General features: G+C 36.6%; 1 protein-coding gene across 1 annotated transcript in view; it reads left to right on the top strand.

Moving 5' to 3' along the window:
* The window catches only part of PANK2 (pantothenate kinase 2), a gene marked incomplete at its 5' end in the record, with an annotated part of 84,388 nt that overhangs the window by 48,405 nt on the left and 20,128 nt on the right, over positions 1-15,855 (top strand). Inside the window, 3 exon segments of the mRNA XM_077157106.1 lie at positions 2,153-2,505; positions 5,601-5,854; positions 6,874-7,050. Of these exon segments, the coding sequence (XP_077013221.1) occupies positions 2,153-2,505; positions 5,601-5,854; positions 6,874-7,050 (784 nt within the window).

Genomic DNA, 15,855 nt, shown 5'->3' with positions numbered 1-15,855 from the left:
GAAAACTTTGAAGCCGGTGCACCATTGTCTTCTAGCATCTGTATTTCTGATGAGAAGTCTAGTAATAACCTAACTGTGATTTATAACTTTGTAGGAATTTTTTTTTTTCTGGGAAGATTTTAGAATTTCCTGAAATTTTAATAGGATGTCTAACTCTCCCCCTTTCCACCAGTTGATTGTTTGGTATTTAAAGGTCTTTTCAACCATTACTCCATGTTTGCAGGAAATTTGTAGAACTTATATTAGCTGCATACATCTTACTGTATGTCTACCTTTTCTTCTTACCAAATATTTTTAGGGAGTTCTTGAGAGACATTTTGGGAGAATTTCTTAGTTTTGTTTTCCATTTATTCCCTCTGTGCTCACTTGGCTGTTAAATATATCTGTTGTACTTTATTTTGGCAGTTCTTTTTTTTCTTACATAAAAGAGTCTTTATTCGGGTATAACGTACAGGCAATAAATTGCATGCATTTTAAGTGTACAATTCCATGAATCCCTCTGTCTCATCCCCCAGCAATCAACATTTGAGTTACCACTGAAAGTTTTCTCCTGCCCTGTGTAGTCCATCCCTTACTCCTTCCCCCAACTCACATCTTTTTGTCAGATGTAGAAATGATTGATTTGCATTTTCTAGAATTTCATATAAATGGAATCATAGAGTGTATGGCCTTTTGTGCAAGTCTTCTTTCACTCAGCCTATTTTTGAAATTCATCCATTTTAAGTATATAAGTAGTTTGTCCTTTGCTTTCCATTTTTGGCTTTGTAAGCATTTTTTTTTCCTACCAGGAAATTAGCATTGATAAAGTTTACAAACCTTACTTAGATTTCACGAGTTTACATAAACTTGCTTCCCTGTGTATTTTTAGTTCAAATCACGTGTATATTCTTGTGACCATAGCTAAAGTTGGAAATCATTTTTTACTTTCTTATTTTCTTTACGATATGGTAGCCTCTTCAGTTTTTGTGGATGAGTTCTCTTTTTGCTTCTGAGGGTAGTTATAATTCTTTTTAAGTCTCTTGTTTGCTCTCACAACTCTTCAGATATTTGGTTCCTTGTTTTTGTAGGGGTGATTTCCCTTTTAGTGATTCTAGTATGTAAAGTGATCATATCTGATTTGAGAGTTGCTATCCTGTCAGTGCATGCAGTTTCTGTTGACTAGTCTTGTCAGGATGGCTTGGAGGAGAGACAGGATGTATAGCCAGGTGGGGCACCCTTTGCCCTTTGGGTAATTTTGGCCACCTGTATGCCTTTCTGATTCTTGGTCTCAGGTGCCTGTGTTCAGCAGAGTTTGCTTCTATAATGGTGGAAGGTGGGAAGTGGTTTGCGGTTGAGGGAAGGGACTGACCTGTCCAACTACCACCAGGTTGCCCACCACTGTGCCAGAGCCTGATCCTGTTTCCCATGGCGGGGTCCCACCCCCATCGACTGCTTGTGTGAAGCATTCCCGCCCCCTCACTCCCTCCACCTTCAGAGCTGCTCCCAGTTTTCATAGCATTCCTCTTTTGAGGGTTATGGACAGTTATTGCTTCTTTTAATCTAGTTCTGCTGCCAGTATCACTTCGTGTTTCCCAGAATTATTTTAGAAAATAATACATCAGTAAATCTGTATCTTTAGTCATTTCTAGGATATAGGGAGGAGGCAGCATGCATATATGTCTCTTAGTCTAACTATTTTCATCTTCTCAGGCTATTTTTTTTAAGAAGGATATTTTTGGGACAGATGCTAACTTGAAACCTTTTAGGACTTCAGATTTCGAGGTGAAATTTGGAATTTAGGAATTCACCCCTGGAGCTTGTATGTTATGTAGGGTTGAGAGTTTCCTCTATCCTTAGTTCATGTACTAAGCCAGAATCTGAAAAGCTTCAACAGTTCTTCAAGCTGATGGAAAAGATGAAGATTTTATTTCATAGTACAGTTTGGCTTGTGTGTGCAAGAGGGTTAGGTTGGCTCAACATTTTGATATTTTTCTTTTTATCTTTGTCCTTTTTTAAAGACATGCTTGCAAATCAGACAGAATTGTTTATCTTCTCCCAGAAACCTTTTTTTTTTGTAATTATATTACAGAGTGTGAAATAAGTTGCTAATCAAATAAGTGTAAATTTACAGGTTTTAGAAAAAAAGCTGTTCTGTTTTTTCTTTCTCATTTAGTTTTTCCGTGGTTTGGCTTGGATATTGGTGGAACCCTGGTCAAACTGGTTTATTTTGAGCCCAAAGACATCACTGCTGAAGAAGAGGAAGAAGAAGTAGAAAGTCTTAAAAGTATTCGCAAGTACCTGACCTCCAACGTGGCTTACGGGTCCACGGGCATTCGGGATGTGCATCTTGAGCTGAAGGACCTGACTCTGTGTGGACGCAAAGGCAATCTGCACTTTATACGCTTTCCCACTCATGACATGCCTGCTTTTATTCAAATGGGCAGAGATAAAAACTTCTCGAGTCTCCACACTGTCTTTTGTGCCACCGGAGGTGGAGCATACAAATTTGAGCAGGATTTTCTCACAGTATGCACTTTTTTTAGTTTATATACAATTTATGGTAATCTGATTGTTAAAAATAATACCAATAGCAAGCAGTGAAATAATTTCCATCTCTAATGAAACTTGAATTTTCTTGAGTCAAATAAAGATGAAAATATCAGTTAGCAATAGTCAGGAGTTATCTGGAAATCACTGTATAAGTTTATTTTTTGCCCAGTTCAGATTTGTTGATGAGAATCAGAAACACTAAACACATAGCATTTTGTTTTTTACTTAGTATTAAAAAAATGAGTCAGGGATAAGATGAGAAAGGAGCTAACTGTGAAGAACATCATCATTAAAGCTTAAATATTGAGATTGGAAAATAATTTTTAAAAATCATTTAAATCATATGTCATTTCATATCATAAAAATTTTCCCAAAATCTTGTCTACTTCATCATTTTCTTGTTACCTCTCAGTTATTTCCTGGCAAGTTCACCAATTAAAACAATAAGGAACTTTAGTTAAAATTGGTGGTTTTCAAGCATTAGGGCTAGGACAGCAGAGCTTTCCTTTCCCTAATTCTTTGATGTGTTCTTTGCTTGTTGATAGAAGTCTCCAAATCATTTCTGGCTCCTAAGAGAAATGCCAGTAGGCACTTGATTTTGTTTTCAATCACTGAATGAAAGGTCCTTGGGGATGGATGCAGGGTGGGTGGGAGGGTTGACAAGTGAGTTAGACAAGATCCTGTCCTTCAGGTTGCAATACAGATTTAAAATGTCTTCAATGACCATATATATATTTTTATTTCTGACATTTTATTCAGCATACTGCTAGTGACCATATTTGTAATGCCACCAAATGAAAATATTAGTCCAAAGGGAATTCTGCCTTTGTGTTAGTCTAAATCTTTTTTTCCTTGCGTTTTCAGTGCATGGTTTGTGACATTGTCTCCTTTTCTTGTTCTCTGTCCTCCGACTTTCTCCTGTAACTGGCCATAATAATAATAATATAAAATTGAACTGTGGTATTTAACAGTTTTATGTATCTTGCTTTAGTTTTTATTGATTGTTGCTTTTCAGAGGTTCCTTTTCTACCTCTGAGTAAGAGGAGAAGTACAGGAGGAGAGAAGGTTCTCCTTTGTGGAAGCCTCTTAAGTTAGTGATTTCTGGATCAAAAGTGATAGGTAAAAGAGAGGACCTCCATTTCTAGGTCCATGTATAGAGGTACTCTTTGAAACACTTTTGAAAATCATTCAAGCTGTTGCCAGAGGTTCAGTGTATGTGGTCACCCAAGGAAGTGGATTTAGCACATTAAGGATTAGTTGTTAGAAGGTTGGGGTTTTGTTAGGAGGTTGGGGTTTCCATTTTATGTGAGCAGCTCTATCCTTGAAAACTGTATGAAATGAAATGCTTATCAAATCCTTTTGTACATCAGGAGTGACTGATATTTAATAAACCACAATGAAATATTTTTTTAAAAAACTATTTCTTTATAAAATGTGAATCTTATTTCTTCACATTATATTGAGTTTGCTTGTTGGCGCTACACTTACTTTAGGAGTAACTTGGATTAATGAAATTAGGTATGAACTCAGTCATCTAAGTTTATCAACCAGGCTGAGATTCATTAGGAGCAAGAGGGCACTCCAGGAAAACAAGAATTATGGGAAGGATGAAAGGTGAAATTTGTTTGATATGCAGTGACAGAAAAGTACTTGGATTCCAATAGGCTACCAGTGAAAAATGATTTGGCTCAGAAATTAAATTAAAATGCTTGCAGTTTGAGTTTCAAGAGTTAGGAAGTAGAATAAAAAATTCGTCTTGGCATGGGAGGGCAAGAGGAGACGGAATAAGGACAGTGGCACACACTACTTAAAGGCCTTGGGCTTGGTCAGTAGAGAGGTGACTTAATATTCTCAACTAGAGATGATATTAATTAAATATTAAGATGTTACCTATTGACACCTCTGCAGTGGATTGGAATAAACGAAGTATAAATGTAATTAAATAGTAGGTGTAAGGGGTAGAAGCAGGTGTCTTAGGGAATTGAGACTTAATTACACTTGTCACATGTATAGTACCTTCTAAACTTTCAAATAGGTTATAGAAGTTTATAGAGTGAAATGTGGAAATTCCTTTATACCATCTCTCCAGGTTACCGTTATTAAAAGTTCATGTACTTTTAAATGTTTATCCTATCCATAACTATATGACACATTCACTTATAAAAATATGGTTTTAATAACAGGAAAGTTGATCATATTTTATAAAACCATCTCTCCAGGTTACCGTTATTAAAAGTTCATGTACTTTTAAATGTTTATCCTATCCATAACTATATGACACATTCACTTATAAAAATATGGTTTTAATAACAGGAAAGTTGATCATATTTTATAAAGTATTTGTCACCTTGTTGTTCTGACTAGCATGTCTTAGAGTTCTTACTTTAGTACGTATAGATCGTCATTCTTAATTGCTGTACTGTGTTCTGTAATATGAATAATAATTTAACTATCCTGTTATTAATTATTAAAATAAAATTAAGTTGATAAAAGTGATTTAAGGTTTGGCATTACCAGTTGAGATAGCAAAAAATTCTTCTTTTAATTGGATATCTTCAGCCTGTTGGTTTCATGGTATTAAATAATAAAGTGTGGACTATGTTGATAACTGTTCCATACCCTTGAAGAAATTTTTTTGTAAGACCGATGTCAGAGGCCTTGCGGTGCCCGCCAAATGTCTCCAGGCACTCAGAGTCACTAGGAATTTTTTGGAAAATGCTTTCTGACAGGGATGTGACCTCAACTGTGCACTGGCTTCATTTCTCTAAGAGTAGAAATCTTGTTTTCTTCTTGACCAATTGATAAAAACTCATTTGTGTTTTTTGACACATTTCTCTAGCTGTGCATTTGTATTGTAAATACAGTATATTTGGGTCTGTAGAAATAGGAGTATCTCCTGTCAGTCTGTGCTGTGTTCATTGTTCCAAAATCAATTCTGTAAAGCATGCACAAATACATACCTGTGAGTGTTTCTTGATCTTTTTAATGTGGAAGGGGGATGCCTTGTTAAATGGAATTTTGATTTCTGTTTGGCTTTTAAAGAGTCTAAATACATTTTTATTTCATTACAGATAGGTGATCTTCAGCTTTGCAAACTTGACGAACTAGATTGCTTAATAAAAGGAATTTTGTATATTGACTCAGTTGGATTCAATGGACGATCACAGTGCTATTACTTCGAAAACCCTGCTGATTCTGAAAAGTGTCAGAAGTTACCATTTGATTTGAAAAATCCTTACCCTCTGCTTCTGGTGAACATTGGCTCAGGAGTTAGCATCTTAGCAGTATATTCTAAAGATAATTACAAGCGGGTCACAGGTACAAGGTAAGTCTTTTATATAAAAGTCATTGTTTAGTCTTAAAATCATAATGGATTAAAACTGAGTTTTCAGGGATTGCAAGTAATTACAGCTTCAAGAACCTGTTAAAGTTATGTGAACAATTTAACAATTTAAGTTTTTCTAACAGATGCTTTTCTTTGAAAATTCTGATTCCCTTACTTGCTTTTCTTTCATCTCTAATGCAGAAGATTTTACCAAAGTTTCATAAAGTATCTCCTCAGCAGACTGCTTGAACCCCATAGTTCACACAGTTAAACTATGAGAATTCAACTATCAGACAGCTTATCATGTATATATACAAAATATCTAAAATTACTAGGTAGTATCTATAAAGAAGGAGGTAAGGTAAAGTCCCAAGTATACATAATTAAGTGTGTACACGTCCATGTACATACATACAGGCCAGGGGGTGGTGTGAGGTCCAGAAGTCGAGGTACTGATCAATAGAAAGGTGATTGGGGGAGGATAGTTTGAAAGGGAGGAATAGATGGAAGATGAGAATGAATCCTTTTTTGTTCAAGAATCAGGTCAGTTGAGGAAAAACAAAGGGCAGGGGATTGGGATAAACACATTTTAAAACATGTATAAGTTAAAGACTGAGAGGAGTAATTTTGTAGGAGAGAAACACATATTGAGAGGTTGGTGGGGTAAGGGGGCTGAGGAGCCAGAGGAAAAAGCCCTTGGATGAGCGTGGAAGGACAAAAGGAGGACATGCCAGCATGACCCTAGGTATGGTAGGCTGATCTGCACCTGAGTGCTTCATGCAGCAGACAGTAGACTGCACTGGGAGATGGGTAGGGAGGCGGCCCCGATGCTTTGCCACTTGGCTGTTGTTTGGACTGTGATGGCAAACTGCTGTTGTTCTTTTTGCAGCTTTGCGTGATTTAGTTGGGGAAAGACTGGGTTGATGTTTGAATGGTTTGGGGGTTCTTAAATGCTAGCTTCCTATTCTGCTAATTGACATTTTGAAAAAAATGTTATACTACTATGTTTTTAATCACAGTCTTGGAGGAGGAACCTTCTTTGGTCTCTGCTGTCTTCTTACTGGCTGTACCACTTTTGAAGAAGCCCTTGAAATGGCATCTCGAGGAGATAGCACCAAAGTGGATAAACTAGTGCGAGACATTTATGGAGGGGACTATGAGAGGTTTGGACTACCAGGATGGGCTGTGGCTTCAAGGTAAAATGTGTATGTGCATGTTTGAAGAAGTATAGGAATGAGAGATTAAATATTGGGCATAACTTTTTTTAATGGCTTTATTGAGATATTATTTGCATACTGTAAAGATTATTTGCTTAAAGTGTGTATGATTTAGTAGTTTCTAGTATATTTACAGAATTATACAACCATCACCATAATCTGATTTCAAAATATTTTTATCATCCCAGAAAGAAACTTTTTCCCCATTAACTGTCACTCCCTGTTCCTCAATCTCTGGCAAACACTAATCTATTTTCTGTCTCTATAGATTTGCTTATCTGGACATTTCCTATAAATAGATTAATACAAAATGTGGTCTTTTGGGTCTGCCTTCTTTCGCTTAGCATAACGTTCTCAAGGTTCATTTATGTTGTAGGGTGAATCAGTACTTTATTCCTTTTTATTGCCAAATACTACACATTTTATTTATCCATCTGTTAGTGGACACACTAGGGTTATTTCCATGTTTTGGTTATTATGAACAGTGCTGCTGTGAACATTTGTGTCCAAGTCTTTGTGTGAGGATATGTTTTTATTTCTCATGGGTACCTAGAAGTGGAATTGCTGGATCATGTAGTAGCTCCTGTGTTTCATCATTTGAGGGATTACCGTGCTGTTTTCCAAAGTGGCTGTACCATTTTACTGTCTTAACCAGCAATGAAGAGATTTTCAGTTTCTCCACTTCCTTGCCCAAGCTTGTTATTATTTTCTATTTTAGCCATCCTTATGTGTACGAAGTGCTATCTCATTGTGGTATTGATTTGCATTTCCCTCATGTTGTGCATCTTTTTTTTATTATTAATTAAAGAAAAAAAAGAAATTAACACATTTAGAAATCATTCCATTCTACATATGCAATCAGTAATTCTTAACATCATCACATAGATGCATGATCATCATTTCTTAGTACATTTGCATCGATTTAGGAAAAGAACTAGCAAAACAACAGAAAAAGATATAGAATGTTAATATAGAGAAAAAAATAAAAATAATAATAGTAAAAAAAAAGAAAAGGAAAAAGAAAAAAAGACACAAACAAACAAACAGACAAACAAAAAAAAACCCTATAGCTCAGATGCAGCTTCATTCAGTGTTTTAACATGATTACTTTACAATTAGGTATTATTGTGCTGTCCATTTTTGAGTTTTTATATCTAGTCCTGTTGCACAGTCTGTATCCTTTCAGCTTCAATTACCCATTATCTTACCCTGTTTCTAACTCCTGCTGGTCTCTGTTACCAATGACATATTCCAAGTTTATTCTCGAATGTCGGTTCACATCAGTGGGACCATACAGTATTTGTCCTTTAGTTTTTGGCTGGACTCACTCAGCATAATGTTCTCTAGGTCCATCCATGTTATTACATGGTTCATAAGTTTATCTTGTCTTAAAGCTGCATAATATTCCATCGTATGTACATACCACAGTTTGTTTAGCCACTCGTCTGTTGATGGACATTTTGGCTGTTTCCATCTCTTTGCAATTGTAAATAACGCTGCTATAAACATTGGTGTGCAAATGTCCGTTTGTGTCTTTGCCCTTAAGTCCTTTGAGTAGATGCCTAGCAATGGTATTGCTGGGTCGTATGGCAATTCTATATTCAGCTTTTTGAGGAACCGCCAAACTGCCTTCCACAGTGGTTGCACCATCTGACATTCCCACCAACAGTGGATAAGTGTGCCTCTTTCTCCGCATCCTCTCCAGCACTTGTCGTTTTCTGTTTTGTTGATAATGGCCATTCTGGTGGGTGTGAGATGATATCTCATTGTGGTTTTGATTTGCATTTCTCTAATGGCCAGGGACATTGAGCATCTCTTCATGTGCCTCTTGGCCATCCGTATTTCCTCTTCTGGTAGGTGTCTGTTCAAGTCTTTTTCCCATTTTGTAATTGGGTTGGCTGTCTTTTTGTTGTTGAGTTGGACAATCTCTTTATAAATTCTGGATACTAGACCTTTATCTGATATGTCATTTCCAAATATTGTCTCCCATTGTGTAGGCTGTCTTTCTACTTTCTTGATGAAGTTCTTTGATGCACAAAAGCGTTTAATTTTGAGGAGCTCCCATTTCTTTCTTTCTTTCTTCAGTGGTCTTGCTTTAGGTTTAAGGTCCATTTGCTTTAGGTTTAAGGTCCATAAAACCGCCTCCAATTGTAAGTTTCATAAGATATCTCCCTACATTTTCCTCTAACTGTTTTATGGTCTTAGACCTAATATTTAGATCTTTGATCCATTTTGAGTTAACTTTTGTATAGGGTGTGAGATACAGGTCCTCTTTCATTCTTTTGCATATGGATATCCAGTTCTCTAGGCACCATTTATTGAAGAGACTGTTCTGTCCCAGGTGAGTTGGCTTGACTGCCTTATCAAAGATCAAATGTCCATAGATGAGAGGGTCTATATCTGAGCACTCTATTCGATTCCATTGGTCTATATATCTATCTTTATGCCAATACCATGCTGTTTTGACCACTGTGGCTTCATAATATGCCTTAAAGTCCGGCAGCGTGAGACCTCCAGCTTCGTTTTTTTTCCTCAAGATACTTTTAGCAATTCGGGGCACCCTGCCCTTCCAGATAAATTTGCTTATTGGTTTTTCTATTTCTGAAAAATAAGTTGTTGGGATTTTGATTGGTCTTGCATTGAATCTGCAAATCAATTTAGGTAAGATTGACATCTTAACTATATTTAGTCTTCCAATCCATGAACACGGTATGCCCTTCCATCTATTTAGGTCTTCTGGGATTTCTTTTAACAGTTTTTTGTAGTTTTCTTTGTATAGGTTTTTTGTCTCTTTAGCTAAATTTATTCCTAGGTATTTTATTATTTTAGTTGCAATTGTAAATGGGATTCGTTTCTTGATTTCCCCCTCAGCTTGTTCATTACTAGTGTATAGAAATGCTACAGATTTTTGAATGTTGATCTTGTAACCTGTTACTTTGCTGTACTCATTTATTAGCTCTAGTAGTTTTGTAGTGGATTTTTCCGGGTTTTCGACGTATAGTATCATATCATCTGCAAACAGTGATAGTTTTACTTCTTCCTTTCCAATTTTGATGCCTTGTATTTCTTTTTCTTGTCTAATTGCTCTGGCTAGAACCTCCAACACGATGTTGGATAATAGTGGTGATAATGGACATCCTTGTCTTGTTCCTGATCTTAGGGGGAAAGTTTTCAATTTTTCCCCATTGAGGATGATATTAGCTGTGGGTTTTTCTTATATTCCCTCTGTCATTTTAAGGAAGTTCCCTTGTATTCCTATCTTTTGAAGTGTTTTCAACAGGAAAGGATGTTGAATCTTGTCGAATGCCTTCTCTGCATCAATTGAGATGATCATGTGATTTTTCTGCTTTGATTTGTTGATATGGTGTATTACATTAATTGATTTTCTTATGTTGAACCATCCTTGCATACCTGGGATGAATCCTACGTGGTCATGATGTATAATTCTTTTAATGTGTTGTTGGATTCGATTCGCTAGAATTTTGTTGAGGATTTTTGCATCTATATTCATTAGAGAGATTGGTCTGTCAGAGTTTTCTTTTTTTGTAATATCTTTGCCGGGTTTTGGAATGAGGGTGATGTTGGCTTCATAGAATGAATTAGGTAGCTTTCCCTCCACTTCGATTATTTTGAAGAGATGAGGAGAGTTGGTACTAATTCTTTCTGGAACGTTTGATAAAATTCACATGTGACGCCGTCTGGTCCTGGACTTTTCTTTTTAGGAAGCTTTTGAATGACTGCTTCAATTTCTTTACTTGTGATTGGTTTGTTGAGGTCATCTATGTCTTCTTGAGTCAAAGTTGGTTGTTCATGTCTTTCCAGGAACCCGTCCATTTCCTCTAAATTGTTGTATTTATTAGCGTAAAGTTGTTCATAGTATCCTGTTATTACCTCCTTTATTTCTGTGAGGTCAGTAGTTATGTCTCCTCTTCCATTTCTGATCTTATTTATTTGCATCCTCTCTCTTCTTCTTTTTGTCAATCTTGCTAGGGGCCCATCTATCTTATTGATTTTCTCATAGAACCAACTTCTGGTTTTATTGATTTTCTCTATTGTTTTCATGTTTTCAATTTCATTTATTTCTGCTCTGATCTTTGTTATTTCTTTCCTTTTGCGTGCTTTGGGGTTAGTTTGCTGTTCTTTCTCCAGTTCTTCCAAGTGGACAGTTAATTCCTGAATTTTTGCCTTTTCTTCTTTTCTGATATAGGCATTTAGGGCAATAAATTTCCCTCTTAGCACTGCCTTTGCTGCGTCCCATACATTTTGATATGTTGTGTTTTCGTTTTCATTCGCCTCGAGGTATTTACTAATTTCTATCCTCAGGTCCAAGAATATCTGGTCTTTTCCTTTTATTTAGAGCTTTGCTCTTTTAACAATGTTTTGTAGTTTTCAATGCATAAATGTACGTCTTTTGTTATATGTATCCTAAGCTTTTTATTTTCATTGATGTTATTGTAACCGGGATTATTTTCCGAATTTCATTTTTGGATTGTTTATTGCTGTTGTGCAGAAATACAATTGCTTTTTTATGTTGGGGCACATAGACTTTTTTATTTTTTAACACTTTCAAAGTTTAGAACAGTTATAAAAAAAATACAGGTCCCTTACAGAGAAATCCAACATATTCTTCTCCCCCAAGATACCCAGATATACTAATTTTAACATTTTTGGCATCATTCTAGTTATTTTTCCATCATTCTATCACTCTGTCATCTATGTATCTATTTGTATTTCTCTCAGTTCATTTTCTGAACACTTTGAGTATAGGTCATATACATCATTCTCCTTGAACCCTTAATACTGCCATATATATTTCCTGAGAACAAAGATACTCACTTATGTAACCACCTGGGGTACGCTTACTCAAGTTCAAGAAATTTAACATTGATATAAACCTTGCAGTTTATATTCCTTTTTTTTTCTTATATCACCTTAATGTCCTCTTGAGCCTTCACTCCTCCCTTGTTGGATTCCATCCAGGATCATGTATTGCCTTTAATTGTCATTGTCTCTCTTTTTTTAAAATTTTTTTTATTGTATTCTATAATATATATACAAAGCAGAGAAATAAAAAAAGCAAGTTTTCACAGCGGTCTTCAACAAGTGGTTACAGGACAGATCCCAGAGTTCGTCATGGGCTACCATTTTTCCTTCTAACTGCTCCAGAATATAGGAGGCTAGAGGGCTTATATACATTTTTATCACCACAGTCGACTTTTTTTTCCTTCTTTTGTTGTGTGCAATAACATATATACAAATTAAGCTATAAATTTCCAAGCACAGCACCACAATTAGTTGTAGAACATACTTCAGACTTTCACATGGGTTATAATTTCACAGTTTTAGGTTTTTACTTCTAGCTGCCCTAAAATACTGCAGACGAAAAGAGATATCATTTTAATGATTGAGTATTCATATTCATCTGTTAAGGCCTATCTTCTATGTATAATTCCACCATCACCTTTGATCTTTCCATACCTGTCACTGGGATTGTTTGGGCTATGGCATTTCTAAATTTTTGGTATTAGAAGCGTCTGTCTCTCACATGGGGTAGGGATATGGAACTAACTATCTGATATTCTGGAGAGTCTGGGCTAGGTTTCAGGATTTATCTGGACCAGGGACCCATCTGCAGGTTGTAGGTTTCTGGAAGGTTACTCTAGTGCATGGAACCCTTGTGGAATCTTATAAATTGCCCTAGGAGTTCTTTAGGGTTGGCTGGAATGGTCCTGGTTGAGGGTTGGCAGATTATGATAGGTAGCAAGGTCTACTTGAAGCTCGCATAAGAGCCACCTCCAGAGTAGCCTCTCGACTCCATTTGAACTCTCTCTGCCAATGATACTTTATTAATTACCCTTCTTTTCTCCCTTTTGGTCATGATATAAATGTTGATCCTATGGTGCCAAATGAATTCATTCCTGGGAGTCACCTCCCACATCGCCAGGGAGACTTTCACTCCTGGATGTCATGTCCCACATAGGGGGGAGGGCAATGATTTCACTTGCAGAGTTGAACTTAGAGAGACTGAGGCCACATCTGAGCCACAAAAGAGGTCCTCCAGAAGTAGCTCTTAGGTATGCCTATAGGTAGTCTAAGCTTCTCCGCTACCTACATATGCTTCACCAGAGTAAGCCTCATGATTGAGGGCATGGCCTATTGATTTGGGTATCCCTCAAGTTTGACACAGTATCAGGGGATTCCCTGATGGTAAGGTTTAATAGTTCCATATTCTTTCTCCCCTTCCTTAGGGTACTTTGCCAATTCTTTTTGATTATCTGCTTAATATACTCTAGGATGTTTCCAGGCATTACAATAATCTATATGGGATTAAAGGCGCTCTTTCTTATTCTGTTCTTCCTGTGTTCCAGTTGTTCAAATGAGCTATACAGATAGGGTGAATTAGATTATGCACTATTGAAAATTTCAGTTCCAGACCAAATAAACCTTTCCTCCTTTGGTCTCAAAGATTATGTGTGGTTCTAAAATAGAGACACTGTTTTCCTTACTCCTATGTTCTGAATTACTTTAACCCCAACCTGTTCGGCTTCCTTCTTATCTCTAAATATCAGATTATATATATAAAACAGCCTCTCAAAATCCAGAAATAATAATCACCACTCTGGACCTAATGTGTCTGCTCTAAAAGCTTACAGTTTAGGCCCCTGTTTTCTAATAAGCATTTTCTAAAGGTGACCATACCATTGTTTTTTTGCTTCTGGCTTATTTTTTCTCATCAAATGTCTCACATGTGTATTCACATTGTTGCATGCCTCACGACATTGTTCCTTTCTGTGGCAGCACAACCTTTGTTCATAAGTATATGAACATTGTTCGCCAATCTACTTCTCTGTCAGTGCATCCTTCAGTCACCTGCATTCTTCGGGCATCATGTAGAGGGCCCAAAGTCCACAGTCCATCAACATTTTCAATTTTAGATAATTTCATTGTTAAAAAAACCAGTAAACACACCCTCGCCAAATGGGAAATCTAAACCTCCTCTTAAGTCTTGTCCCTCCCCCATTATTTACCTCTGCTGTTGCTGCAGTAGTGCTGATGGTTTCCTTTTGAACACTCCTCAGCATGCAACAGCAGTTTTCCCCTTGTACCCTGGACTTAAACACTCTTTGTGTGAGAATCATATCTTTGAAGTAATTCTTATGAGAACTCGCTTATATTTCTAGTTTGAGTCAGTGGGACATGTAGGTCTTTACAATCCTTTTCAATCTTGTTCATCTTCAATATGGTAATATTTCTTATAGACCCACTAGAGAATCACCTTTGCTCCTATCTATTCCCTTACATTGGAGTTCAACCTTATTAACTAATGGTTCACCCATCTCTAGCTTCTATGTATCTCTTAAGTCCCCTATCTTCTGTATTATAAGCCTCTGATTATACCTTTATGCTGGTCATAAAAGTAGACTCACACAATATCTTTCCTTTTGTATCTAGCTAACTTCACTCAGCATTATGTCCTCAAGGCTCATCCATCTTGTCATGTGCTTCAGGAAATCATTTTGTCTTGCTGTTGCATAATATTCCATTGTATGTATGTACCACATTTTGCTGATCCACACGTCTCTTGATGGACATTTGGTTTGTTTCCATCTTTTCGTAATTGTGAATAATGCTGCTATGAACATTGTGTCGTTGTGTTCAGCTCTTCTGGGTATATACCAAGTAGTGTATTACTGGGTCATAGGGCTACTCTACATTTAGTTTCCTAAAGAACCACCAGTCTTCTATAGTGGCTGCACCATTATACATTCCCACCAGCAGTGCATAAGTGTCCCAGTTTCTCTACATCCTCTCCAACATTTATAGTTTCCTGTTTGTTTAATAGCAGCCATTCTTTTAGGTGTGAGCTGGTATCTCATTGTAGTCTTGATCTGCATTTCCCTTATAGCCAGTGAAAGTGACCATCTCTTCATGTGCTTTTGAGCGATCTGGATTTGCTCTTCAGAAAAATGCCTATTCATATTTTTAGCCCATTTTATAATTGGATTGTTTGTTCTTTTGTTGTTGAATTGTATGATTTCTTTGTATATACAGGAAATCCAAACTTTGTCTGACGTGATTTCCCAATATTTTCTCCCATTGAGTTGGCTGCCTCTTCACCTTTTTGACAAAGTCTTTTGCAGAAGCATTTGATTTTCAGGAGTTTCCATTTATCTATTTTTTCTTTTGTTGTTTGTACTTTGGGTGTAAAGTTTAGGAAGCTACCTTCTATTACTAGGTCTTGAAGATGTTTCCCTACATTTTCTTCTACAAGCTTTATGGTGCTAGTTCTTATATTTAGGTGTTTGATCCACTTTGAGTTAATTTTTGTGTAAGGTGTAAGATAGGGGTCCTCTTTCATTCTCTTGGCTGTTGATATCCAGTTCTTCCATGCCTGATCATTGAAAAGACTATTTTGTCGCAGTTCAGAGGATTTCGGGGCCTTGTCAAAAATCAGTTGATAAAATAGGTTTTGTGGTCTGTTTCTGCACTCTCGATTTGATTCCATTGGTCAATGCTTCTGTCTTTGTGCCAGTACCATGCTGTTTTGACCACTGTGGCTTTATAATAGGTTTTAAAGTCAGAGTGTGTTAATCCTCCCACTTGGTTCTTTTTTAGGATGCTTTTAGCTATTCGGGGTCTCTTTCCCTTTCCAATGAATTTGGTAGTTAGCTTTTCCAAATCTTCAAAGTAGGCTGTTAGAATTTTTATTGGTACTGTGTTGAATCTGTAGATCAAATTGACATCTTAACTATATTTAGTCTTCCTATCCACGAGCAGGGACTG

The sequence above is a fragment of the Tamandua tetradactyla genome, chromosome 1, assembly GCF_023851605.1.
Source record: "Tamandua tetradactyla isolate mTamTet1 chromosome 1, mTamTet1.pri, whole genome shotgun sequence".
Lineage (NCBI taxonomy): Eukaryota > Metazoa > Chordata > Mammalia > Pilosa > Myrmecophagidae > Tamandua > Tamandua tetradactyla.
Note: the sequence above shows the minus strand (reverse complement) of the source record. Positions and strands in the feature narration are given on the sequence as shown.